Source organism: Oryzias latipes, chromosome 18 (assembly GCF_053564925.1).
Source record: "Oryzias latipes strain Hd-rR chromosome 18, Olatipes_Hd-rR_3.1".
Classification (NCBI taxonomy): Eukaryota; Metazoa; Chordata; class Actinopteri; order Beloniformes; family Adrianichthyidae; genus Oryzias; species Oryzias latipes.
The window spans coordinates 20,960,862-20,981,720 of record NC_136254.1 but is presented as its reverse complement, the minus strand read 5'-3'; the positions used below and the strand labels follow the sequence as shown (position 1 = coordinate 20,981,720).

General features: G+C 38.0%; 3 protein-coding genes across 10 annotated transcripts; 2 read left to right on the top strand and 1 right to left on the bottom strand.

Moving 5' to 3' along the window:
* Positions 1-2,595: 2,595 nt before the first annotated feature.
* On the top strand, positions 2,596-5,368 carry gabarapa (GABA(A) receptor-associated protein a). The gene is made up of 4 exons (XM_004079794.4): positions 2,596-3,016; positions 4,073-4,151; positions 4,249-4,367; positions 4,453-5,368. The coding sequence occupies exons 1-4, from the start codon at positions 2,927-2,929 to the stop codon at positions 4,531-4,533; spliced, it is 369 nt and encodes a 122-aa protein (XP_004079842.1). The 5' UTR covers positions 2,596-2,926; the 3' UTR covers positions 4,534-5,368.
* Positions 5,369-5,875: 507 nt separating this feature from the next.
* gps2 (G protein pathway suppressor 2) lies at positions 5,876-13,274 on the top strand. 7 transcript variants are annotated; one of them, XM_004079795.5, is made up of 11 exons: positions 5,876-5,984; positions 6,448-6,565; positions 7,142-7,251; positions 7,345-7,457; positions 7,530-7,609; positions 7,722-7,801; positions 8,676-8,847; positions 9,806-9,889; positions 10,665-10,741; positions 11,653-11,736; positions 12,449-12,915. In XM_004079795.5, exons 2-11 carry the CDS (start codon positions 6,472-6,474, stop codon positions 12,539-12,541), a joined length of 987 nt encoding a protein of 328 aa, XP_004079843.1. In that variant the 5' UTR covers positions 5,876-5,984; positions 6,448-6,471; the 3' UTR covers positions 12,542-12,915. The 7 variants fall into 7 exon arrangements, with proteins under 7 accessions (XP_004079843.1, XP_011485786.1, XP_078792345.1 ...); XM_011487484.4 differs by having other exon boundaries at positions 6,448-6,592; XM_011487485.4 differs by having other exon boundaries at positions 5,900-6,044.
* An 821-nt stretch (positions 13,275-14,095) lies between these two features.
* Positions 14,096-20,859, bottom strand: LOC101159469 (eukaryotic translation initiation factor 5A-1). 2 transcript variants are annotated; one of them, XM_004079798.5, is made up of 5 exons: positions 20,471-20,859; positions 18,306-18,475; positions 17,893-17,997; positions 15,439-15,570; positions 14,096-15,367 (listed from the first exon to the last, which is right to left on the bottom strand). In XM_004079798.5, exons 2-5 carry the CDS (start codon positions 18,471-18,473, stop codon positions 15,305-15,307), a joined length of 468 nt encoding a protein of 155 aa, XP_004079846.1. In that variant the 5' UTR covers positions 18,474-18,475; positions 20,471-20,859; the 3' UTR covers positions 14,096-15,304. The 2 variants fall into 2 exon arrangements, with proteins under 2 accessions (XP_004079846.1, XP_078792347.1); XM_078936221.1 differs by having other exon boundaries at positions 15,169-15,367; positions 15,464-15,570; positions 20,471-20,839.

Genomic DNA, 20,859 nt, shown 5'->3' with positions numbered 1-20,859 from the left:
TTATAAACTTTGTTCAACTTTTTCACAAACAGTTGAAGGAAAGTTTCACAAGTCAAAATACAACATTAGGACAGATTTTTGAATGCTGTGTACAGAAATCAATTGGAAATCAGAATTAAGTTTCACCAAATTAATAAGGCTGATTTTTTTAAAGAAATTAAAGGATTTTAGGTTTACTTTATGTATTGAAAAACATGTTAAGGGTCACCTTATTAGCTTTAATGTAATTTTAGTTAATTAGATTTATACATTTTTAGCTGAAATTCACTGCGAGCAGTAAAAATAAGCGGGGTTTTTTCCTGATCACCGCTGACATCACTACAACATTTGCTGCATTGAGATGTTCATGTGGCACAGGGTCTTTTATTTTGAAAAGAAGTCCTTAGAAACTATTATAAAGTATTTCATATTTTGACAAAAGACTATTTTCTATAAGTTTATCTGTCATTGATGCCCAAAAAGCAACAATTTATTTATACTGATCACAATAGTAACATACCGGTAAATACAAATCAGTGTCTTATTTTTCTAAAGGTTGAATTAAGACTTTCCTATTGGGTTTATGTTAATAAGAAATCTGTACATGTAGAGGCTTGCAGGCCCCTGTTCTTGAGATTTAATAAACTTGTAACTTTTGAATCAAAATAAAAAAAAAATCGTCATAAAGCGGTGTTAAATTAAAGAAGAAGAAAAAACACATTTATGTATGAAATATGGTTTAAAGGTGGTTGTGCTTTTCTCAGTTTCTTAAAGGGAAAAAAGTAATCTATTTTTATAGAAATGCTGCACATTTTAATTATGTATAACTAGATTGTTCACATTTGTATCAATTTTTTTAAATAAATGTTCCCACTTCTGCACTTTTTTCTCTGACGGCTAATAGTTTGCAGAACAGTGTGTCATCCTGTTTTATTTTCATTTGCTCTTCTTAGGTTTTTGTGTCTAAAACCACAAATTTACGAGTACCTTGTCATATAAAGCTTTTTTTCTTTTTAACCACACGTTGAGACGAAAAATACCTGCAAGAACAAGAAAAGTAACTTCTTTTGCCGTTCCAGGCTTTTTCAAGTCACCAACAGGAAGAATGTCGCCGAACGCCAAACACATTTGACTGGCCCGTCCACTGCATACCTGTTTAAACGTGCTTCATCCTGCAATAAAAACAAAGTAGCACTGAACATTTCAGATAAGGGCCCCTTATATCAGCGGTACTGTGGAATCTGAACACACGTCACACAAATACCCTGGGACAGATATTTGTTGGGGTTACATTTTAGTTTGGGTGGCGGATTTGAAACATTTTACTTTCAGGTTTGTTATAAAGCACCATTCTTTTTGGTGGAAAAAGATGAAAAAGTTCAATGAAAACACCAAAGCAATTATGTGTAAAGTGGTCTGATGCTGATACTAGTAACCCATGCAGAAGATATGTATAAAAACTGCTTCTGTAATGAGCTAAATTGAGGTCAATCTGTTCACTTTTAAACCATTTTCAAAAAGAATTGCAACACAAAAGTGTCAGACTTTAACATGTGAACCCTCAGCTTGATTCTCACCTCACTCACTCTATGTCATAGGACTTTGAAGCTCAGAGGGGTCATGCGCACATAATGAGTCAGTCACCCAGCTGTGAGTCACTTGCACAACAAGCAGGCTAGGATGTTTTTTTTTTATTTCTCTATTGAGGACAGTAGTTTTATGAATGACAATTAGATTTTCTTTAGTTACAATAAATAACAAGGATTAGAAAAAAACTTGTGTACACATTTACAATGTGGTTCTAAAACAAAAAACATTTAAAATAATAATCAAGAAGTTTTCATCCTTAAAATAATTGAAATTGAATCAAAAACCTGTTAGTTTAGCACAGATTTCCAATTAGTTTTATTCAGGGTTTTTTCTTAAGTTTTTATTTTAATGAAAGTGTAAAATGTAAAAATTGAAATTGGTTATGGCTTTTTCTATTTTTAAGATAAAATATATGGGATTTTTCCTTTTCTTTTTTCCATTGAGGACAATTGTTTTAAGAATGATAATGACATTTTTCTTAAACAATAAATTCAAAGATTATGAAAAAAGTGTGTAAACATTTCAAATGTGGTTATGAAAGAAAATACATTTAAAATCATAATCTAGAAGTTTGCATTTTTAAAATGACATATGTCATTTAAATTGGATCATATTTACCATAAATTTCCAATTCGTTTATTTTTCCTATATTTCATTGATTGAATCAGAAATAAAAAAATGTAATGAGGGAAATTTGTTTTGGAAAAAATATATAATAGTTTGTTATGATATATGTTTATATCTTCTCATCAGTTTTATTCTAATATGTTGTCAGCATCATATCCTCACAACTTATTGACGGCTACATCATTAGTAAACAGTGTTTTAGTCTAAGACACAGTCGGGCTTTTATTTTTTCTGGATTTCACCCACTAAAGCTAGAAAAACCAAAGTGATGATGGTTGTTTTGGAGTTTCCTCTTAGCTCTGCTGCTGCGGCTGGGCCGCGGTCATATGACAAGGACAGATGCCTCCTCACCGCCCTCCCCTGGAGTATCATGCGCAGTGGTTGTGGAAAAATAAAAGTAGTTCCTCTGGAAATGTCTGTTTCCCAACATCAAACGACTGTAAAATGCTTTTAATATTCAATAAATTTGATCAAATCGAAATAGGCATGGAACGTCCTGCCCGTGCGATTGGCAGGTACGCCCTATGAACTGGACTATCTCTCTACGTCATGTTGTTATTGTATCACTCCGCCGCAATCGCACTAGGTAAACAGCTGTGGAAGGCTAAGGCTAGGTAGCTTCGTGTCTGTTTGTGTCAGCGGGTTTCAGTCGGTCCTTGGGAGAGAGAAAAAGGCAGAAATCTTTTCAACCTCGGAGTGACTGACTTGTTGTCTGTCATCTCTTACAAAGATGAAGTTTCAGTACAAAGAGGAGCATCCATTTGAGAAAAGGAGGTCCGAGGGCGAGAAAATACGGAAGAAGTACCCGGACAGGGTTCCAGTAAGTAGCTAAGCTAAACGTAGCTTGGTTTGGTAGCTTGACTTGATGTGTTTTTAGCAATTGAACGGCCAGCTGGATTACTCAACTGTAACTTCAAACCGCAAAATTAGGGGTGTTTTGTGTTTGTTTCTAACAGAACAATTCAATAGTGAAAAAAATAAAGAATTGATATAGTCATGTAATGTTTTTACACGAGGTTAAATCTCATATCTTGCTAACCACTAGGGCTCGCGGCCGAACTACTAGCTTAATGCTAGTTTCTGGTATTCAAAATCAACCCGTTTGTCGACTTAAAATTGAAATCATGAAATTATAGTGTGTTGTCTACTTGAATAAAAATGTCATTTGTTATTAGAACAATTACGGGCAGCTAGCTGGAAATTGTTGAACGTACTGTGCTTCTTTTTTTTTAATTGTGCATTTGTTACGTCGTGTTGTTTGTGTTGATTCTACTTTGTTGTTTTCGAGTCATTGATGCTGAAACTGATATGTCTGTCTGGATGAAATCATTTCATTCCCTATGCCTCTATTGACTTGACATTTGGCTGTACTTTCTTCTGACATCTGTTTCCCATCGGGTACTATTTTTGAACACAATTATTGTATTAAGTAATTACTAATAAATTATTTCCTTTTTTCTATTTTATTTGTCAACTACTATCACATTTTTTAACGTTTTTTTTTCTTTTCTTTTTTGTGTAGTACATAAAGCTAGTCACGTTTATTCACAAAATAATGATGCTTTTTTTTAGATATATTTGTCAAAAATTAAGTATTTTGTAAAAAAAACTTTTTTTCCCTGCTATTTTGTAGTTTAGAAAAAAGTTTTCAGACAAATCAATCATGCATTCATTGTATTTTCCCCTAATGATGTTGAGCCACATTTAGGTCATTTCAGTTCCCACCTGACACAAGGTTGATTTTTTTTTTTTTTTCAGTTCCCTTTTCTTAGAAAGGTGAAGCACGCAGGGGAAAAATTTCTCGCTGTGTGAATTTAAATCTTAACAGAAATCTGTTGTGGAAATGCTGCTTTAATTTTTTTTCTTTTTTCTTCAGGTTATTGTGGAGAAAGCCCCCAAGGCTAGAATAGGAGATCTGGACAAGAAAAAATACCTTGTCCCTTCTGACTTAACAGGTAAACATATCACTCTTTTAAAAGAAAAAGAAAAAAGTACGGTTCACTTTTTACCGTTGTATAAGAAATTGTATTTTCTTTTTTTTTTTTTTTTAAGTGGGCCAGTTTTACTTCCTCATCCGGAAAAGAATCCACTTAAGAGCAGAGGATGCTCTCTTCTTCTTTGTAAACAACGTCATTCCTCCCACCTCAGCAACCATGGGACTGTTGTACCAGGCAAGAGTCTAACTCACTGAATTTTTAACTGTTACTGAAAGTATTTCCTCTGTTCCTCTTATTTTACTCTATTTGATTTCCTCAGGAGCACCACGAAGAGGACTTTTTCCTCTACATTGCCTACAGTGATGAGAGTGTGTATGGGAACAGCCAAAGGGAAATGTGATCCCCTTCAACCACCTTTCTGAGACCTTTGTCATTCATTCATTTAAAAAGTAAAATCCAGCTTGGCAGTGTAGAGTTCCCAGAGTAAATGTCATCTGCACTTTCACTTCTCACAAACACAATCTTTTACATATTCATTTATGACTTTTTCTATTTTGCAGTCTGAATTGTATTTGCCTTCTCTGGTTTGGTTTTTGGGAATCGTACTCCACAGAATGCCTGATAAAGAAAAGTGAAAATAAAATCTCAACCGCTATGCGCTTGTATTTACTTCTGAGTGCAGAAAACAGAGGCAGAATTTGTTGAGTTAAATTGACCCCTGCCTGGTAATAAGTATAAATAGTGCTTGTCAAATTTTGACAAGACTTTGATGATGAAAAAGATTTTGGTTTATGTTTTAAAGTCAATAATTTTCAAAAGAATAGTGATAGTGCTGCCAGCGGTAGTGATCTTTTTTTTTTTTCCTTTTGATTTATTTTATTTTAAATTTAAAGAGGTCACGGTAAGCTTTATTTTTATTAAATTGTTAAATCCCAAAACACTAGTATTTCCTTCCTCATATTTAATCTTTGCGAGGACTATAATAGGATTCAGACTGCTCAATCATTCTCTGCTTTCAGTGGTAAAATTATTTTGACAGCTAATATGATTATTGTTGTTATTATTGTTAATTTTAGGTGGCTCACTTTCTAAAGAAGTTGTAAAGCTGAGTGTAATTTTCTTTTTAAGTTTCTTATTTTTTAAAAAGGATTTACAGTAGAACTCTGTATACGGCTGCATTAATGGCTCTTTCTCTCCACTCATGATCGTATATGATAAAATGTTATGAAAGTTGATATTTGTTTCCTGACTTTTTTTATGGTCTGATGATTTTACTGGATAGTAAAAAAATTACATTAAGATTAAAAGGTCATTAAAAAAAGGTGGGATCTAGTCCTAAATGGAAAAACTGTTGCCTATCTTTGATATGAAAGTTAAACAAAACATACAAAAGAAAAATAGGAATATGTTTAAAGTATTTTATCTCTCTTGATAAACCTAGGTAAGTTTGGTCTTTTGATTTTAGAAGTACGTGGCTGTTAGTATAAAAAAAAGGTTATATATATAGTCTGTAAATATAGAGAAAGTTATTAAAAAATGGGGGCATTGGAATGTCCTTATTACAAAATATAGGCTAACTTAAATTTAAAAATATGAGTGCAACATTTTTATTTTACAATTAATACTGTTTTTAAATTCTGTAGTTCAAAATGTGACTTCTGAAATCCACTTAAGCTAGATTTAGAAGATCTAAAAGTGTTGGTCTGAATTTAAACTCCACATTGAAACGCAAATTCCCATGATGCAAATGGGGCAGCCGTGTCTTTTAACCGGAAGTAGAACTCTTTCCCCCGGTCCTAAAACCTCTGTTTATATTCGCGGCCGAAAGTTTTGCCGGATAAAAGCAAAAAGGTAGATATTACAAAAGGCGACACAGTCTGGTTCTTAAAAACGGCAACATTAACGATAAAAGTAAGCATCTTTTCTGAAATAAATTAGCTGTTAGCAAGCATTAAAATAATATAGTATAAACTCCGTCGCGCACTTATTTGTTTAGCTGGTGTGGCTAACTTTAGCTAACAATTGGGTCTTTTTGCACACAGATATACGCATGTTTGTCTTGGACGTATCTTACTTATCACAAACATTCATGTTAAATTTTGCTGCTAGATTAGCGGGTTTATTATTTTTAAAGATTTTGCCGTCTTATCCTTGTTCAGGCTAGCATCACGCAGTACTTGTTTAAATTAAGCTAGGTCATGGCTCGGTATAAACCCTTCCAAAACAGATTAAAAGGTTTATTTAGTTCAATTTTCAGTAAAATTACTTGAGTCTTTTTAGCCCACTTATACTAAACCTCTGAACTTTAAAACAGCTGGCCCCTCCGTTACCAGTGACCATGCCTGCCTTGTTGGAGAGACCGAAACTGTCCAACGCGATGGCCAGAGCCCTCCACAAGCACATCATGAGGGAGAGGGAGCGCAAAAGACAAGGTCAGTGTCATCAAATGAAAAGGAGAAGTAAGTTAACCGAACAGAAATAATCATTCTTCTTTGATTTTCTAGGAGATTTCATTTAAGGCCCACTCCAATCAAATCTTGATCTGTTTTAAAAGCGTTCCCAGTGGCCAGTTTATTATGATTCTGCCGGTTTTAGGCTAAATCAAAAAGTCTGTATCGTTTTCTAGGACGTAGTTTTTGCAGAACAACAGTACCTCACATGGATTTTTTTTGCCTCCAAGTGGAGGCCTCATAATGGAGCAGAGCAGGCTGCTTGTGGCTTGCTGTTGGGTCTATGTCAAAACTGTGAGCTTTTTACAATGACGTTTTTACATCTACTCCTGATTCACAATGATTTGAATAAAAAAAAAATTATATATCTCCTCTATCATGAAAAAAAAAGGCCACAAGAACATGTTTAAAATACCAAACATATAATTTTCATTGGAGTGGGTCTCTAAAATCTGTCTCTGACCTTCTTGACAATTATCATTACAAGTAACTTTATCATGTTTCAGATGTGTGAAAGTGTTACAGGTGATGCTAAATCTTGTCCCTGTAACCTTTCAGAGGAAGAGGAGGTGGATAAAATGATGGAGCAAAAGCTGAAGGAGGAGGAGGAGAGGAAAAGAACCAAAGAAATAGAGGAAAGGATGTCATTAGAGGAAACCAAAGAACAGGTGAGCACCTGCCATCAAAGATGACCCTTATTTTAGGATTTTTAACTGACTCTTTAGTTCTTCCTTTTAATGACATTTCTCCCCTGATGTCAGGTGATGAAAATGGGAGAAAAACTTCAGGGACTTCAAGAAGAAAAGCATCAGCTGTTTCTGCAACTCAAAAAGGTTCTCCATGAGGAGGAGAAGAGGCGCAGAAAGGAGCAGAGGTATTTTCATTCAACAGTTGTTTAGTCCACGAATGATGCCTCTTGTAATTTTGCGCCTCCTTCTGTTATCAGTGATATAACAACGCTGACATCTGCCAGTTACCAACAGAGCCTGCCCATGCACACAGGACAGCACCTCCTTAATATTCAAGGTGAGCTACTAAACCATGAATACACATTTCATAAAAAGGTTGTATGTTTTGTTAGCTAATTTCAGCACTAAGATCATTTTGTTTGTTTATTTATTTCTTTTTTTGAGGGTAGGTAGTCCAGTGAGCCACAGTCGAGCTGGAGCACTACTTGGAGAAAGAAACAAACAGTTGTACACAACAACCGTGATCCCTGTAAGTACAAGTGGGCTGTTAAAAAAACGTCTTGTTAAGTTCTTTACTTAGTTCTGTTGTTTGGAAAAGCCTGGGCCAAGCTGCTTTGCTTTACTTCGGTTCTAACCCGAGTAATGCCTACAAAACCTGCGTATAGCCACTTTGCATATAACCAAAAATAATAAAGTGGACTATTATGAACATTTTATTCTCTAAATCAAAAAAAATGTATCAAGCTAAAACAAAACCACCTCCACAGAACAAAACTGTTTAAGAACAAGGAAGGAGGATATTCTTTAAACAACCTTGTGTACGGACAGCCCAAAAAAGTCAACATTTCTGTCTGTGAAAATGAGTAAAAATGATAAACACAATGGAGAAAAAAGTGCAACCTGAACATTTTGGAAATGTATAAATTAGAAAAGGAGAAATGTGATGTTTGGTTCCTAGATGCTTTTATTTATTTTTTCCCCTTCAGTTATTTTATGTTTTTAATTTTTATTAGTAAAAATGTATGTATTAAATATAGTAAGATTGGTGGTGGGAATTAATAAGATTTTCCTTGTACCCACTCCTTTTTCGAGCACTTCTATTTATCATGTTTATAGCTATTTTATTTTGAAAATAAAAGTAAGTTAATGGAAGGTTCACCGCTGAAACTCTGTTTTTAACAACTTTTTGTCAGAGTCTAAAGCCCTACCTAAATTCCAAACCAGCTTTTTAATACAGAAAATATATTTTTAAAGTGTTTATCCCACTGTGTATGAAAAATAATTTTTTTTGGTGGCCTAGCAACTACACAAAACATTTTTTTTTGTGGAAAATGTCAATCAAATGTTGTCAATCAAGTCACTCTTTTTCCCAGGTTTTCTCACTTCCTCTGGCTTATCTCTAGGGACGGCATTTTCAAACGGGGGGATTCAGCTCTGGCTCAGCAGAACATGGACAGTTCAGTGGAGGACAAGGAGTCCACGAGGCGTACGGCGTAGCTCAGGCCCAGCATCCATCCAGCTACGCTCCAGGACCTTCTGTGTCTGCAAGTTTTGCTAGCAGCTCGCAGATCCGAGGTAGGGAACGTTTAGAAGTTTCTTCAGAACATAGATGGCTCAAATACAGTTCTTCAGTGTGAGATTCGCTTAACCCTAAGTATTCTACCATACAGTTTGCCTTATTCATTTATTTAAATAGGTTTTTTGGGCAAGAATCTTTTTAACATTATTTTTTTCGTTAATTCTTTAGTTATTTTTTACAGGAAAAATAATAAATTCATTGAGATCAGCTTGTATGTTTTATAGCAAACATCAAATGTGTAGAGACAAAATAAAAATGTATAAATCCAAAAACAAGGCAAACAATAAATGTTCCAAGGCTTTTTTCTCTGTCTTTACTGCTCTGCTTGTTTTAAAACTAAAATCTTTTGGAAACTCTCACATCAAATTTGGAATGAAAACTCTATTAGTGGGATCATTCCCTCGTCATTGTAAACAATCAACATGATTGGTAGACAGGGTTAAGAAATACATTAATAAACATATAAATTAATGGGAATTACACGTGGATTTATTTCTGAGTAAAACATGTTTATTTTTTTTACTTTAGGTTATTTTTTTATTAGTTCAAGTTACAATTTTATATATTTTTTTCATTTGTAAATGTTTGATTATAAAGAGCACAACACCTAAAATGCATTAACACCCTTTAATGTGATATGTCAGTCAAATAATTTTAGATTTTTAAGCCGGTAATTTAAATAATAATTTAAGAGTTATCGCTGTAATAATATACTGAGTATATACTTGGCATCAATAACTGAGTATTACAACCTGTAGTTAGCTCTATGTTTAAATCAATTTTGAAACTGTAAAAACTTATTAAACATATATTTTTTTGTTTTGTTAATCGAGTGTTACATCCACAGAAGTCATTGGTTTTAAGCTACACAAACCTGCTTGTGTGTTCTTAGTCACATATGTCAGCAGTCATCAGAACAGTTGTGTGCATTAACGCGCTGTCCTTGATGTCCAGGTGCGTCTGCATTTCAAGCGATGCCTTATCTCCCTCATCAGCAGGCGGGTTACCCCGTTCATGGTCACTTTACCTCCCAACCAGGTAAATCCTCGCATCTGCGTCTGTTTTTTTTTTTGTTCTCAGTCTCTTTTCATTCCTGCAGTGACTAAATCCTTTGTCGAGGTGTTAAGTATACAATTAGTCATTGGAATGTGTTTCTCTTCCATCAAAAACATGTTTTTAATATGTTACTGAGACATTTTTCTAATGATGGAAGAAATAAAGAAAATTCTGCTTAAAATTACATTTTTTTAAAATTCAAATCATTGTGAATCAGGAGCAGACGAAAAAACACCATTTAAAAAAAGCTTGCAGTTGTGACGTTGAAAATAAAGTGGGCGGGCCACAAGGGGGTTACTTTGGGCTAACAGCCCCCCCCCTCCCCCCCCCACAACCCAGAGTTCAAATTTCTGATGAATTATTGCCGCTCTGCAGAAACTATGTCCTAGAAAACGACAATTTTTTTGATTTTGGCTTAAAATGGCATCATCATAATAAAAAAAATAACTTTTAGAATAGATCAAAAGATGATCGGAGTGGGACTTTAAGGCCTTGATAAAATCAAACTCAACAGAATCCATTCGTTATTTTTATTTAATATTTTAGCTTTTCAGCAGCAACGCAAACAAATTAAAAAGATAACATTTGAGAAACCTAAAAATATAGATCTCCTTGTGTGCAGCTTCTCGTTTTTCTACATCAAAACCTGTTCTATTTATAGCCGTTTATTTTTCGTTTCTTTTCTTAGCGCACTGGATGGCTGAGAACGACTGATTTAGATTTCCTTTCTTAATGTCATGTGGAAAATCTTCCTCAGGTTACATCCCTGGAGCTTCCATACCCCTGCAGAAGCAGCTGGAACACGCCAACCAGCAGTCGGGCTTCACTGACGCAGTAAGAGACTTTCACATGCAGAGGCGGGGTCTCTGAAAAGTGACCCGTGTTGGAGTTTTCAGCATGTTGTCTGCAGATATCAGCTTCTAGGTTACAAGTTAGTTTTCCTACAGTTTAAACTGTTTTGTTATCCTATTGTAGATTCATTTTCCCCTTAATCTTTTAATGTTTTGACCTTCTATGTCTAAAATATTTAAATGAAAACTCCCATAATTACTTTGTTTAACTCTTGACCACTGGAGCTTTAGCTCCATTGTTTACATTGTTTCCACTATCGTAAGTCTTCATTCATTTAAAGTCATATCAGCAGATGCTGAAGTGGAGAAAAGCAGCTTTGCGCTGATATGCAGCTTTTTATATCAGTAATGTGTTGCATATCAGCCTGAAACCGACCTGAAAAAAGCACTTTTCCTAAATGTCAGAATCAGCTGATTCACATTGATTACGTATTATTACGTGTCTAAAGAACGAGTGTTAGTGATGTCATCTGAGTGGCTCCTTAAATACTTTTTTTCATATTACATCCGTTTTAATTATGAAAAGAAAAGTCGAATATCTTCTTAAACCTTGTGCTATTTTATGGGGTCCAGATGACCCCACCCTTCCATTGATGTGTTCTCCCTACCATGACAAAGGTGGATAAAGGTGGAAAGATTTCATGTAATCCATGGACACCAGTGAAGATCACAAATCATTGAAGAAAAAAGGTTCAGAGCAATGTCTAGTGGGTCTAGATGACCCCACTCCCAACGTTAAGGTGCCTAGGATAGTATAGGGATAAAAATGAAAAGATTGATTTTAATGTTTTGATTGGGCACATTTAAAAAAAAGGGTGTCTTAATAAAAAAATTGCAGGACCTTTTAAACAGCGTCACCTGGTCTAATGAACCTGATTGTTGACGTTCTTGCAGGGAGGTTTGAGGCCCATGCACCCCTCCGCCATTCACGCCTCTGCTCCAGGCCTGCTGCCCACCCCCATGATCCCGACTGCAAAGGTGAAGTCCTTAAAACAAAAACAAAGAAAAAGCTTTTTCCCTGACAGTTTTCCTTCATGAAAATAAAGGGTTTTATGGTCGCGTGTTCAGTGTCTATGTCAACAAAAAGAAAGATGGACGTCTGGTAGAGGATTTCTTTCATGAAGCTGTTTCTTGGGAATAATATCGGAAAGGCCGCTTTATGGCCCTTTTACTGTAAATAAGTGGTCAATTTCTTCCTCTTATCTGTGGCTCCTGTTGGAAAAATTATTCTTTTTTTTTTTCCTTAAGCATATCCAATCCAGCCAACTCAAACTAAAGAGTCCACAGCAGAATCAACATTGTTTTACACATTTTTCACTGAGAGAGATAGATCATCTCTGCTGCTCGCCCTACGATTGCAGGAATGTGGGATCATTTAAAAGAGAAGCAGTCAGGTTTCCCATCAGTATTAGCTTTATTTTCTACGACTGCAGACAAAAAAAAATCTTCCAAATCCATTTTCTGTTTGTGTCATTTACTATTTGAATCATTGACTGGATATGAGAACTGGACCGATAGAAGTCTGTGGGATTTTGGCTTCTTGGAATCCGCAGCTACTTCCTGTTTGAAAACGCACAGGGGGTGGGGTCACTCAGTCCAGTTCACATACAGTCGATGGTTTGGCCACCATATGTAGAAAATGTTTAAAACAAACATCTCTTTCTTCTTTCTTTTGTCTCTCCCCCATCAGGCCCCTTTCCAGAGCTCTCCACAAGGCGCTCCTCGTCACAGCTTCCACTCCCACAGCCAGAGTGGGCAAAGGTTTTACCATCATGGCAAGTAACTCACAGCTGTCCAAAGTCTCAAAGAAGGCGTCGTCGGAGGCTCTTTGTATTTTGTTCGTTGGATCTTTTTTTTTTTTCTTGTACAGCGTCTTTTATTCTGTCCTTTAAATATAAATCTGTGAAGCAAACAGAAACTGTAAAATAGCTTGATTTGCGAACATGCTGAGAGCAAATGGATGGTTGTGTGTATAGACAGACTTCATGGTGGTTAACACTGCTGTGTGTCAATAGAAAGGGGGGGGGGGGGGGGGCTCAAGTGTTTCTTTGAAAGTAAGAGGAGAAACTCTTTACATTATCAGTGATTTATAATACAATCTGTTCATCAAATCAGCCGTTTCTGGTCAGACACATCAATAAAACCTACTTGAATAAATGGGTTTTTGACGTTTGGTTTCACCACGTTGCTTTGATCTCCAGTTGTCTTCTGTGCTGCAAGAAGTTGCTTTAAAACAATTGACTGTATATGAGGACTGGACTGAGTGGCCCCTCCCTCCTTACCTTAAAGGAAGTAGCGGTTGGCTCCAAGCAGCCAAAAATCTTATAGATTCTACAAAGAAATAAACCGCTATTGCTATTTGTCAGAATAATCATTCTTGCTCTGATACCTTTTTTTTTTTAAACAATTTCTTGATGATCCTAATTTTAAAACATTTTTTACTTTGTTACAAGTTTATTGAAGTTATAAGATACCTCAATAAAGTCTGTGATCTCACATTAGAAATGTTTGACAGATTTTCTTTCAAGTGGTAGGGGTGTGGACTTCCAAAAATCCCACTCTTGACTGGTGAGAGGGGTTGCCATAGAAACAACTCAGACTAGCTTCAGACAAATCACAGCTTACTGATGTCGTCTAGGTTCCAACATGGCGGCATCCGTATCGTGGGGAAATAAAACGGTGCTGGAAGTAAAACCTTTTCTTTGGGTGACATCACACTCAGTCAAGTTCTCTGAAGCTACAAAAACACTAGATTTGTTTCGTTCAGCCCATAGACGAGCAGGGAGGGGTTCTTTTTTTCTAGCTCCACCTACAGTTTGAAGAAGCTTAGCGCAAAATGTCAAAGTGGTGCAATTCTCGTGATTAGGGCATAAAACGGGAAAGTTGGATTCATTGGCAACATCCCTACAATGATGGATATGGATTGCCATCATGTCAGGAGAGTGGCCTCAGTTTCTCTGTTTGGGAAACAAACGCAGCCAGACGTCGGCAGGCTTGTCGCTGTGTGTCAGGGTTCAGCAAGTAAACAAGATACGCTCAGAGTTTAGAGAGTTTCCAAGTCCCTGATTGGTCAAAGTTCAACCTGGTTTAACGTTCAAAACGCATTAAATGGCCGCTCGATTAGTGCGTAGAGCCTGAAAATGGTCACAACGTTGAGTAGCTAAGCGTGAAAGAGTTATGAACGCGGACGGTGTTTACATACCTTTTCTTTGGAAGTGGTCTCTTCTGAGCACTTTGCCGAGGGCGGAGTGAACGTAGCTTACTTCAAGGGTTAAAACGTGGTTGTGTTTGAAAGTGTTTGAGTGTGATGGAAGAACCAATAAACAATACCAAACAGTTTCTTTCCTTTTTTTATTTTATTTTAACTTTTGGCCGTAGAGACATTCCGTACAGTTTGGATCGGCTGTATGAAAACAAGGTAAGGACGCCAAACCGCTAGAAGCCAGTTCTCAGTGACTCCACACCGCAGCGTGTTTCCTACACGGATTCTTCCAACATTTTGTCTAAAGAATTTGTCTCTTTTTTTTAAACGTTTTTGAGCTTTCAGGCAAACAAACTGAACCTCTTTCATGTTAGCTCGACAACAATAAGACGCCGGTTCACATCCTGTCGCCATGCTGATACAAAACTGTTTCGTGTGCAGCAACTGCTGAACAAGCTCTCCAGAACAATGCAGATTTAGAGTTGAAGCCCTTGATTAACCTGAAACAGGCATAATAATTAAAAAAAAAAAAGAGTGGAACCTCAACAGCTTTAAAACCTTCTGTACACATGAACTTGAATGTGGCTTTAACATCATTTTTGCTTTTTTGCTTTTTCTGTTACATTTTGCATTTAAGTCCCAGGGTTTACTTTGGGGAGAAGAAATTGAAAAATAAAAAAACATAAAATTCCCTCATATTTCCCCTCTAACAGATCAACAAAGGTGGGGAAAGTGTTTCGACTGGTCTAAGTGGAAGAAACGACAGATCTTTGGTGCACGCTTCAGTGCGGCGCCCACATATTTCTAGAAAAAGTGCATTAAACAGTTGATTCCAACAATGCTACAGTTTGTTGTATGAGGCTGTAAAACAATGTGCAACCCTCAAAAAGAAACATAACGTTGCTTCTAAATACAAGATGAACCCTTAGGCGCTCCATAAGGTGCTGAACAAAAACCGGAGGGTGGATTAAGGGGGAGGCAGGCCCACAGCGGCACACAACTTCACACAAAACGTCAGTTTTTTCGGTCTTCGGATGTTAACCTGATCCCTAGATTTCCAGTTCAAAAGCATATGCATAAAAATATAATCATACGATGCATTCATATAAAAAAAAACAACGTATGCGTTCAGTATCATGAGCACGTACGAGTTGGTGCGTCTTTTACCAAATGTCTGGCCCGAATGGCAAAACTTAAAAAGACTGGAAGTGCCGCCCCCTTTCTGCCTCATCTTTTTACACAAGTGGCTCCCGTCTTCCGACAGGCTTCGCTCAGGTGGCAGCAGCGAGGTGAGAGCAGCAGCGGGGTTGCAGGAGCTCCAGGTCTGCCCTCACCTCCAGAGCCTTATTTGCCCAAAGCTTTGATGCCGATGGCGGCTTCTTCGTCCATTGCGTTGAGAACGGTTACCTGAAAGAGCCGGGAGGAAGAGGAGTAAGTGAAGTAGTCGCTGGAGGGATCATCAAAGGGACAGTACTGACCAGGATCTCCTCCCCGGCTTCATACTTGCTCTCTATCTCTTTTCCCAAGTCACCCTCGGGAATCTTCAAGTCCTCCCTGACTTCCCCGCTGTCCTGGAGCAGTGAGAGGTAGCCATCTTGGATACCAATCAGCTTAAAGACGGAAACAAGACATAAGAATTTTTTTTGCAAAAAGTAATCATTTTGTCTGCTTTTCACATAGTTTATGAAAAGGGGTTTTTGATCTGTGCTATTGTAACCCTTGTGCTATCCTAGGCATTTTAACGTTGGGAGTTGGGTCATCTAGACCCACTAGACAGTGCTCTGAACCTTTTTTCTTCAATGATTTGTGATCTTCACTGGTGTCAATGGATTACATGACATCTTTCCACCTTTATCCACCTTTGTCATGGTAGGGAGAACACGTCAATGTAAGGGCGGGGTCATCTAAGATAGCACAAGGGTTAAAGTAACAGCAGAGGAGTACCACAGGGTTCAAAGTTGGGGTCCCTTCTTTTTGTTGATAATCTTTGGATCAAATGAGTTACTGGACTGAGTAAATAGTTCTTTAGCACAAACGTTCGCCTGACATTTCAAAAAGGAATACTGCCACCAATGTGATGACTTTAAAACCAAAACTACATCACCAGTGATCATGGCAACAAATCAAGAGTTGATGATGTCAACAGGCCATTTTCATTTTTAACCGAATGGCCGTTGTTGCGACTTTTATTAGGTTTGAGTACTTAAAATCTCCATTTAAAATCTCCATTTAAAATCTGAATAACATATTTAAATACGGAAGTTTCTTGACAGATTTCTCTAAGTGGAAAACATTTAAGATAGTTTCCGCCTTCCAAAGACTGAGTCTAATGTGTTTACCTCAAAATGCAACAACCAAAAAAGTACATAAAAAAACAGCATCTCAGATCCTGCAAGTCTCATAAAAAACATTAAACACTTTCCTTACTGAAGACGATAAGTGGAAAGGGACAGTAGAACGTTTAATTCCTATCAAAGAATAACTAATTAAAAAGAAAAAACAGCATCCCAACAGACCTGCAGATTTAAGGAAGAGAACCTTTAGCACAGAGTTCCGCCTTAAAGCCCAGGACCATGGACAGATTGTATTTCACTGTCAAGCACGGTGGTAATGAGATTATGGTTTGGGCTTGTTTTGTTAAACACCTAACCAATTCAGAAAAATTGAAAGAGAACTGTGCGTAACTATGGAACAACAACTTCAGACAGCTAGCATCACATCACCTACTGAGCTGTAATCTACAAAGTGTTAACTTGGGTAGATACTATATGAACACTCTTCAATTCAAATAGTGTATGATATTTAGTACAGGGGGGCTACAGGGTTTCACATAAGCTGGAAATCCATTGTTTATAGATTGGGAGACGTTTAGCATCCACATGATGCTTGAGCAGCATCGAACCGTCTCATTGGCTGCATATCAGGTTCTGCATGAAGGCTTTTAGATCTAATAGAAAATGTGCACATGTGGCTGATTTGGCTCTATTATTTGTCCTCCCTGCAGCTCCGACTCTCTAGGGAAAACAAGCTACAGGTAAAAAAATAAAAAACAGCCCACAGTTACACATACGATCAGCAAATACAGAAAAGCCATTAGCTCCTGACTCTTGAATTTCCATACGCTCGGTTCACTGTTAATTAGAAGAGTTTGTTTTTTTATCCAATCACTGCTTTGCGTCACTTGCTTTTGAAGAATTACAGGATTATGTGGCCAAATTTCTCTAGTTGGTTAGGAGGAAATAAAAGGTGTAGCTACAAAGAACACAGCTGTAGCCTCCTAAAGCATGAAGAACTCAAGCTTCACCGTTTTTCGCCCTTCTTTTACTCTTTCAATCAGTAGGATGAACTATTGCTGGTTGTACTTTTCATTTCAAAGCAAATCTCCCCTGCCGGAAATTTAAAAATGCTTGAAATAACATCTGTCCTGTATAAGTAATAGCAACTGGAATGCATTTAGTTTTCTGTTTTTGGACATGCTGGATTTCCAGGTTTCTTCTGGAACCCGAGGCTTGTTGACCAAACACTGACGGAGGCTCCAGAACCAATAAAGAGTGAAGGGAGGTTCGGATTGCATTCCTCTACAGACATGCTGCAACAGCACAATTTGCAACAGTTATACTACTGTTTAATGCCTGATTGTCTGTGTAAAAAGGTTATAAAAAAAAAACTTCACGGTGAGGGAGTCTTAGAACACTCTGATCTGAGACATCCTGCTGCTAATGCGCGTTAGCACGCCTGCTGCATGTCGCATACGTCATGCTTCTCATTCGCTGATGTCAACAACGCCCTTTTTAGTTGACAGCAAGTAAAAGGGGTTTAGGATCCAGATAGTAGAGACAAAACTATATTTCCACACTGAAAAAAAACATGTAAGATTTTTTTTCCCAAACACCATTTTTATGAGCGTGGGTCTCTAAGGTCCCCAGCCTCACCTGATAATCCATCCTTTTGATATTTGGAACATCCATGTTATGAGTGGAGGGGCAAATATCTTCATACTTCTTACCAGAAAAGATGTCGATGCCCACGAGGTGAACCTGCACCGATCCAAAACACACCATTAGTTCTTTATTATAGATCAAGATGCATTGTACTTGCTTAACTTGTTTTTTATCATGTAAACATGCTTTTACACATATAAAAAGCATTTTTTTGTACTTTTTCTCATTAACGTTTAACTTCTAGTGACCCCTCTGTCAGTTATGCTTTTGTATGAAACACTATGATGCTTAAGTGTCCATTAATGTCCATTAACATTAATGGTTGAGGTGAGAGTGCAGATATAACTGCTCTCCTTTTACCAGCATGATGGTCGTAGTGAAATCGCTGTCGGTGTTTCCCTCACCTTAGCGTGGCCGTGCTTCCCGGTCTTGGAGGTGGACATCTCCACGATCTTGCAGGGTCGTCCTTTCAGCACGACAAAGCCGTTTTTGCGCAGAGCAGAGCACTGCATGGGGTAAGTGGCGGACGCCCCCGCATCGCCGGTCTGGAAGTCCAGCTCTGCATCGGCCATGCCTGTGGGGGGGGGGGGGGGGGGGGGAGACGAGGCCGGTGTTTCACTCAAATTGCGTCAAATATGTACTGCTGTCAAAAGTAAAAGAGTTTAAATGTGTTCTGTTCAAAGACAATATATTGTTCTACTTCAATTATTGTAAATATTCAAAGCTACAGTTTTCATAAATGAACGTCTTAATGTTACAATAAACAATAATAGGGGAGTTTGTGGCTCTAGCTGGGGTTTGCTCAGTAAGAAATGGACCCAAATGGCTATTTTAGCCGTAAAGGTTGCAGCCCCATGCTCTAAGACAACAGCTCTTTACAAGACCCACTCTGATGAAAATGGGGTTTGTTGTCTTGTTATGTTCTTGCAGCATTTTCTTGTGCCATCTCCCTACCATGACAAAGGTGGATAAAGGTGGAGAGGATTTCATGTAATCCATGGACACCAGTCAGCATCACAAATCATTGAAGAAAAAAGCTTCAGAGCACTATCTAGTGGGTCTAGATGACCCCACTCCCAATGTCAAAGTGCCTAGGATAACACAAGGGTTAAGTAAATTAAACTCAAAACTGAATTTCCGAGTATTTCTTGATTTGAATCGTTGTGAATCAGAAATCAGAAAAAAAAAATGCTGTAGGAAAAATAGCATTTTTGTGATGTAGAAAATACACAGAGTGGGCCACAAGCTCTCTGCTCCGCTCCATTCTGATGCATCCACTTGCAGACGACTAGATCCACATATGTCTTTGTTTTCCTTGTCTGAGCTGGAATCTAGCTCCAAACTGTACGGCTGCATAGCTCCGACATTTTTGTTGCACCGTTAATGTTAGCTAGGGGGTGTTAGGGGCTGTAAGCTGACGGGAGAGAGCGTAAACACAGGTGGTCAGTCTTGCTCCATCCCAGCAGTCCCGCAAACAACTTCGAATGAACTACTGACGCTCTGCAGAAACTATATCCTAGAAAAAGACAGTCTTTTTCTTTTATTTTGGCAAAAAAAATGGCTTAATCCCAATTAAAAGACAACTGGGTAGGCTTGGAAAATAAATCATTAGATGATCGAAGTGGGAACTTAATGAGAATAATCAATCTGGTACACATTATTCCTGCAGATGGACATGATTTATGCACAGAAAGGGCGTGGCTTTTTGACTGACCGGTGATCAGTGCGTCTAGAATTGACTGGTTAAAAATCTTCTTATCCCATATTAAAAGAAATACATTTTGTAATGTTAGCTTTCAAAGATACATGCAGTCCTCAACAATCACCGTCCCTGCAGATGAAATCAACTCTGTAGAGTCATTAAAATGCACTTATGACCTAAGATAATACAAAAAATAGTCCAAATATCTAAGAGGGAAAATGTATCTTGTGAATCAAGCATTAATAAAATGATAAAAACACGAGATTAGCATGCATAACACCTTTAGTTTTAACTTAAATATCCCCGTTTTTTTAAACAATGGTTCCACTGGCTTTAAAATCCCTGTAGTCTACTGACTGAATCACCCCCCCTCCCCCCGCGCGCGCCCTATAATATGTCATAAATCCAACTTCAAGCGACGATTTGCGGCGTGCGTGTCATGACCCCCCCCCCCCCCCCCCCCGGCCTGCACTGAGTGTCCGCAGTGTCTGTGGGGTGGAGGTGGTGGTGGGGGGGGAATCATCTGACTGCGGCCTACAGAGCGACGGTCCGTCTGCATCTATGGGCACGAGCGAAAATAACTGATCGGACCGGAAGTGCACCTTAAACGGTGGAAATCGGCGGATTTCGGCTCGTACTCGTGCAATAATAACTACTACAGATGACTCACTCTAATGTTTAGTTCTGCAGATTCCACGCACTTCTGTGCCCACGACGCAGATTTGTTTACAAAACTAGGGGTAGAACTGGACAGTTTGGAAGAATATGTGACGTATAGGCGCTGCAGACAGAGCGCACGTGCGTTCATCTGCTCAGGCGCAAACTCGCTCCCGTCAATCATGGATGTTGATCGGATGGAGTACTTACTTCAGGGATAATAACGGTCTCCGAGGCGGTGATGCTTATTGTTCTTCCCCCGTTAGCTCCACTTTTCCTTCGCACCTCGGTTTCCGTGTCAGTAAATTTCCCGACTGATGTTACCTATTAGGGATGTCGCGCGTCCCAGTTTTTCCTGCTAGCTTTAGCTTTTATTTTTGTTTTTTCCGTACAGACCGGTTTTCTTCCTGGCTTGAAGTTCACATTTGGTAAAGTCCCCCGCTGGGTTAAAAAAATGAACTTAAAATAAAAATAAAAAATTTCAGCCCCGAACCCTGCAAAGCCTATCCTGTTTATGTCCCGCATCCACTTTTGCCTCTCCAGCATCCAGCTCTCCACCACTGCCGGCCGGACAGGATCAGTCAGAGCTAAACAACCGC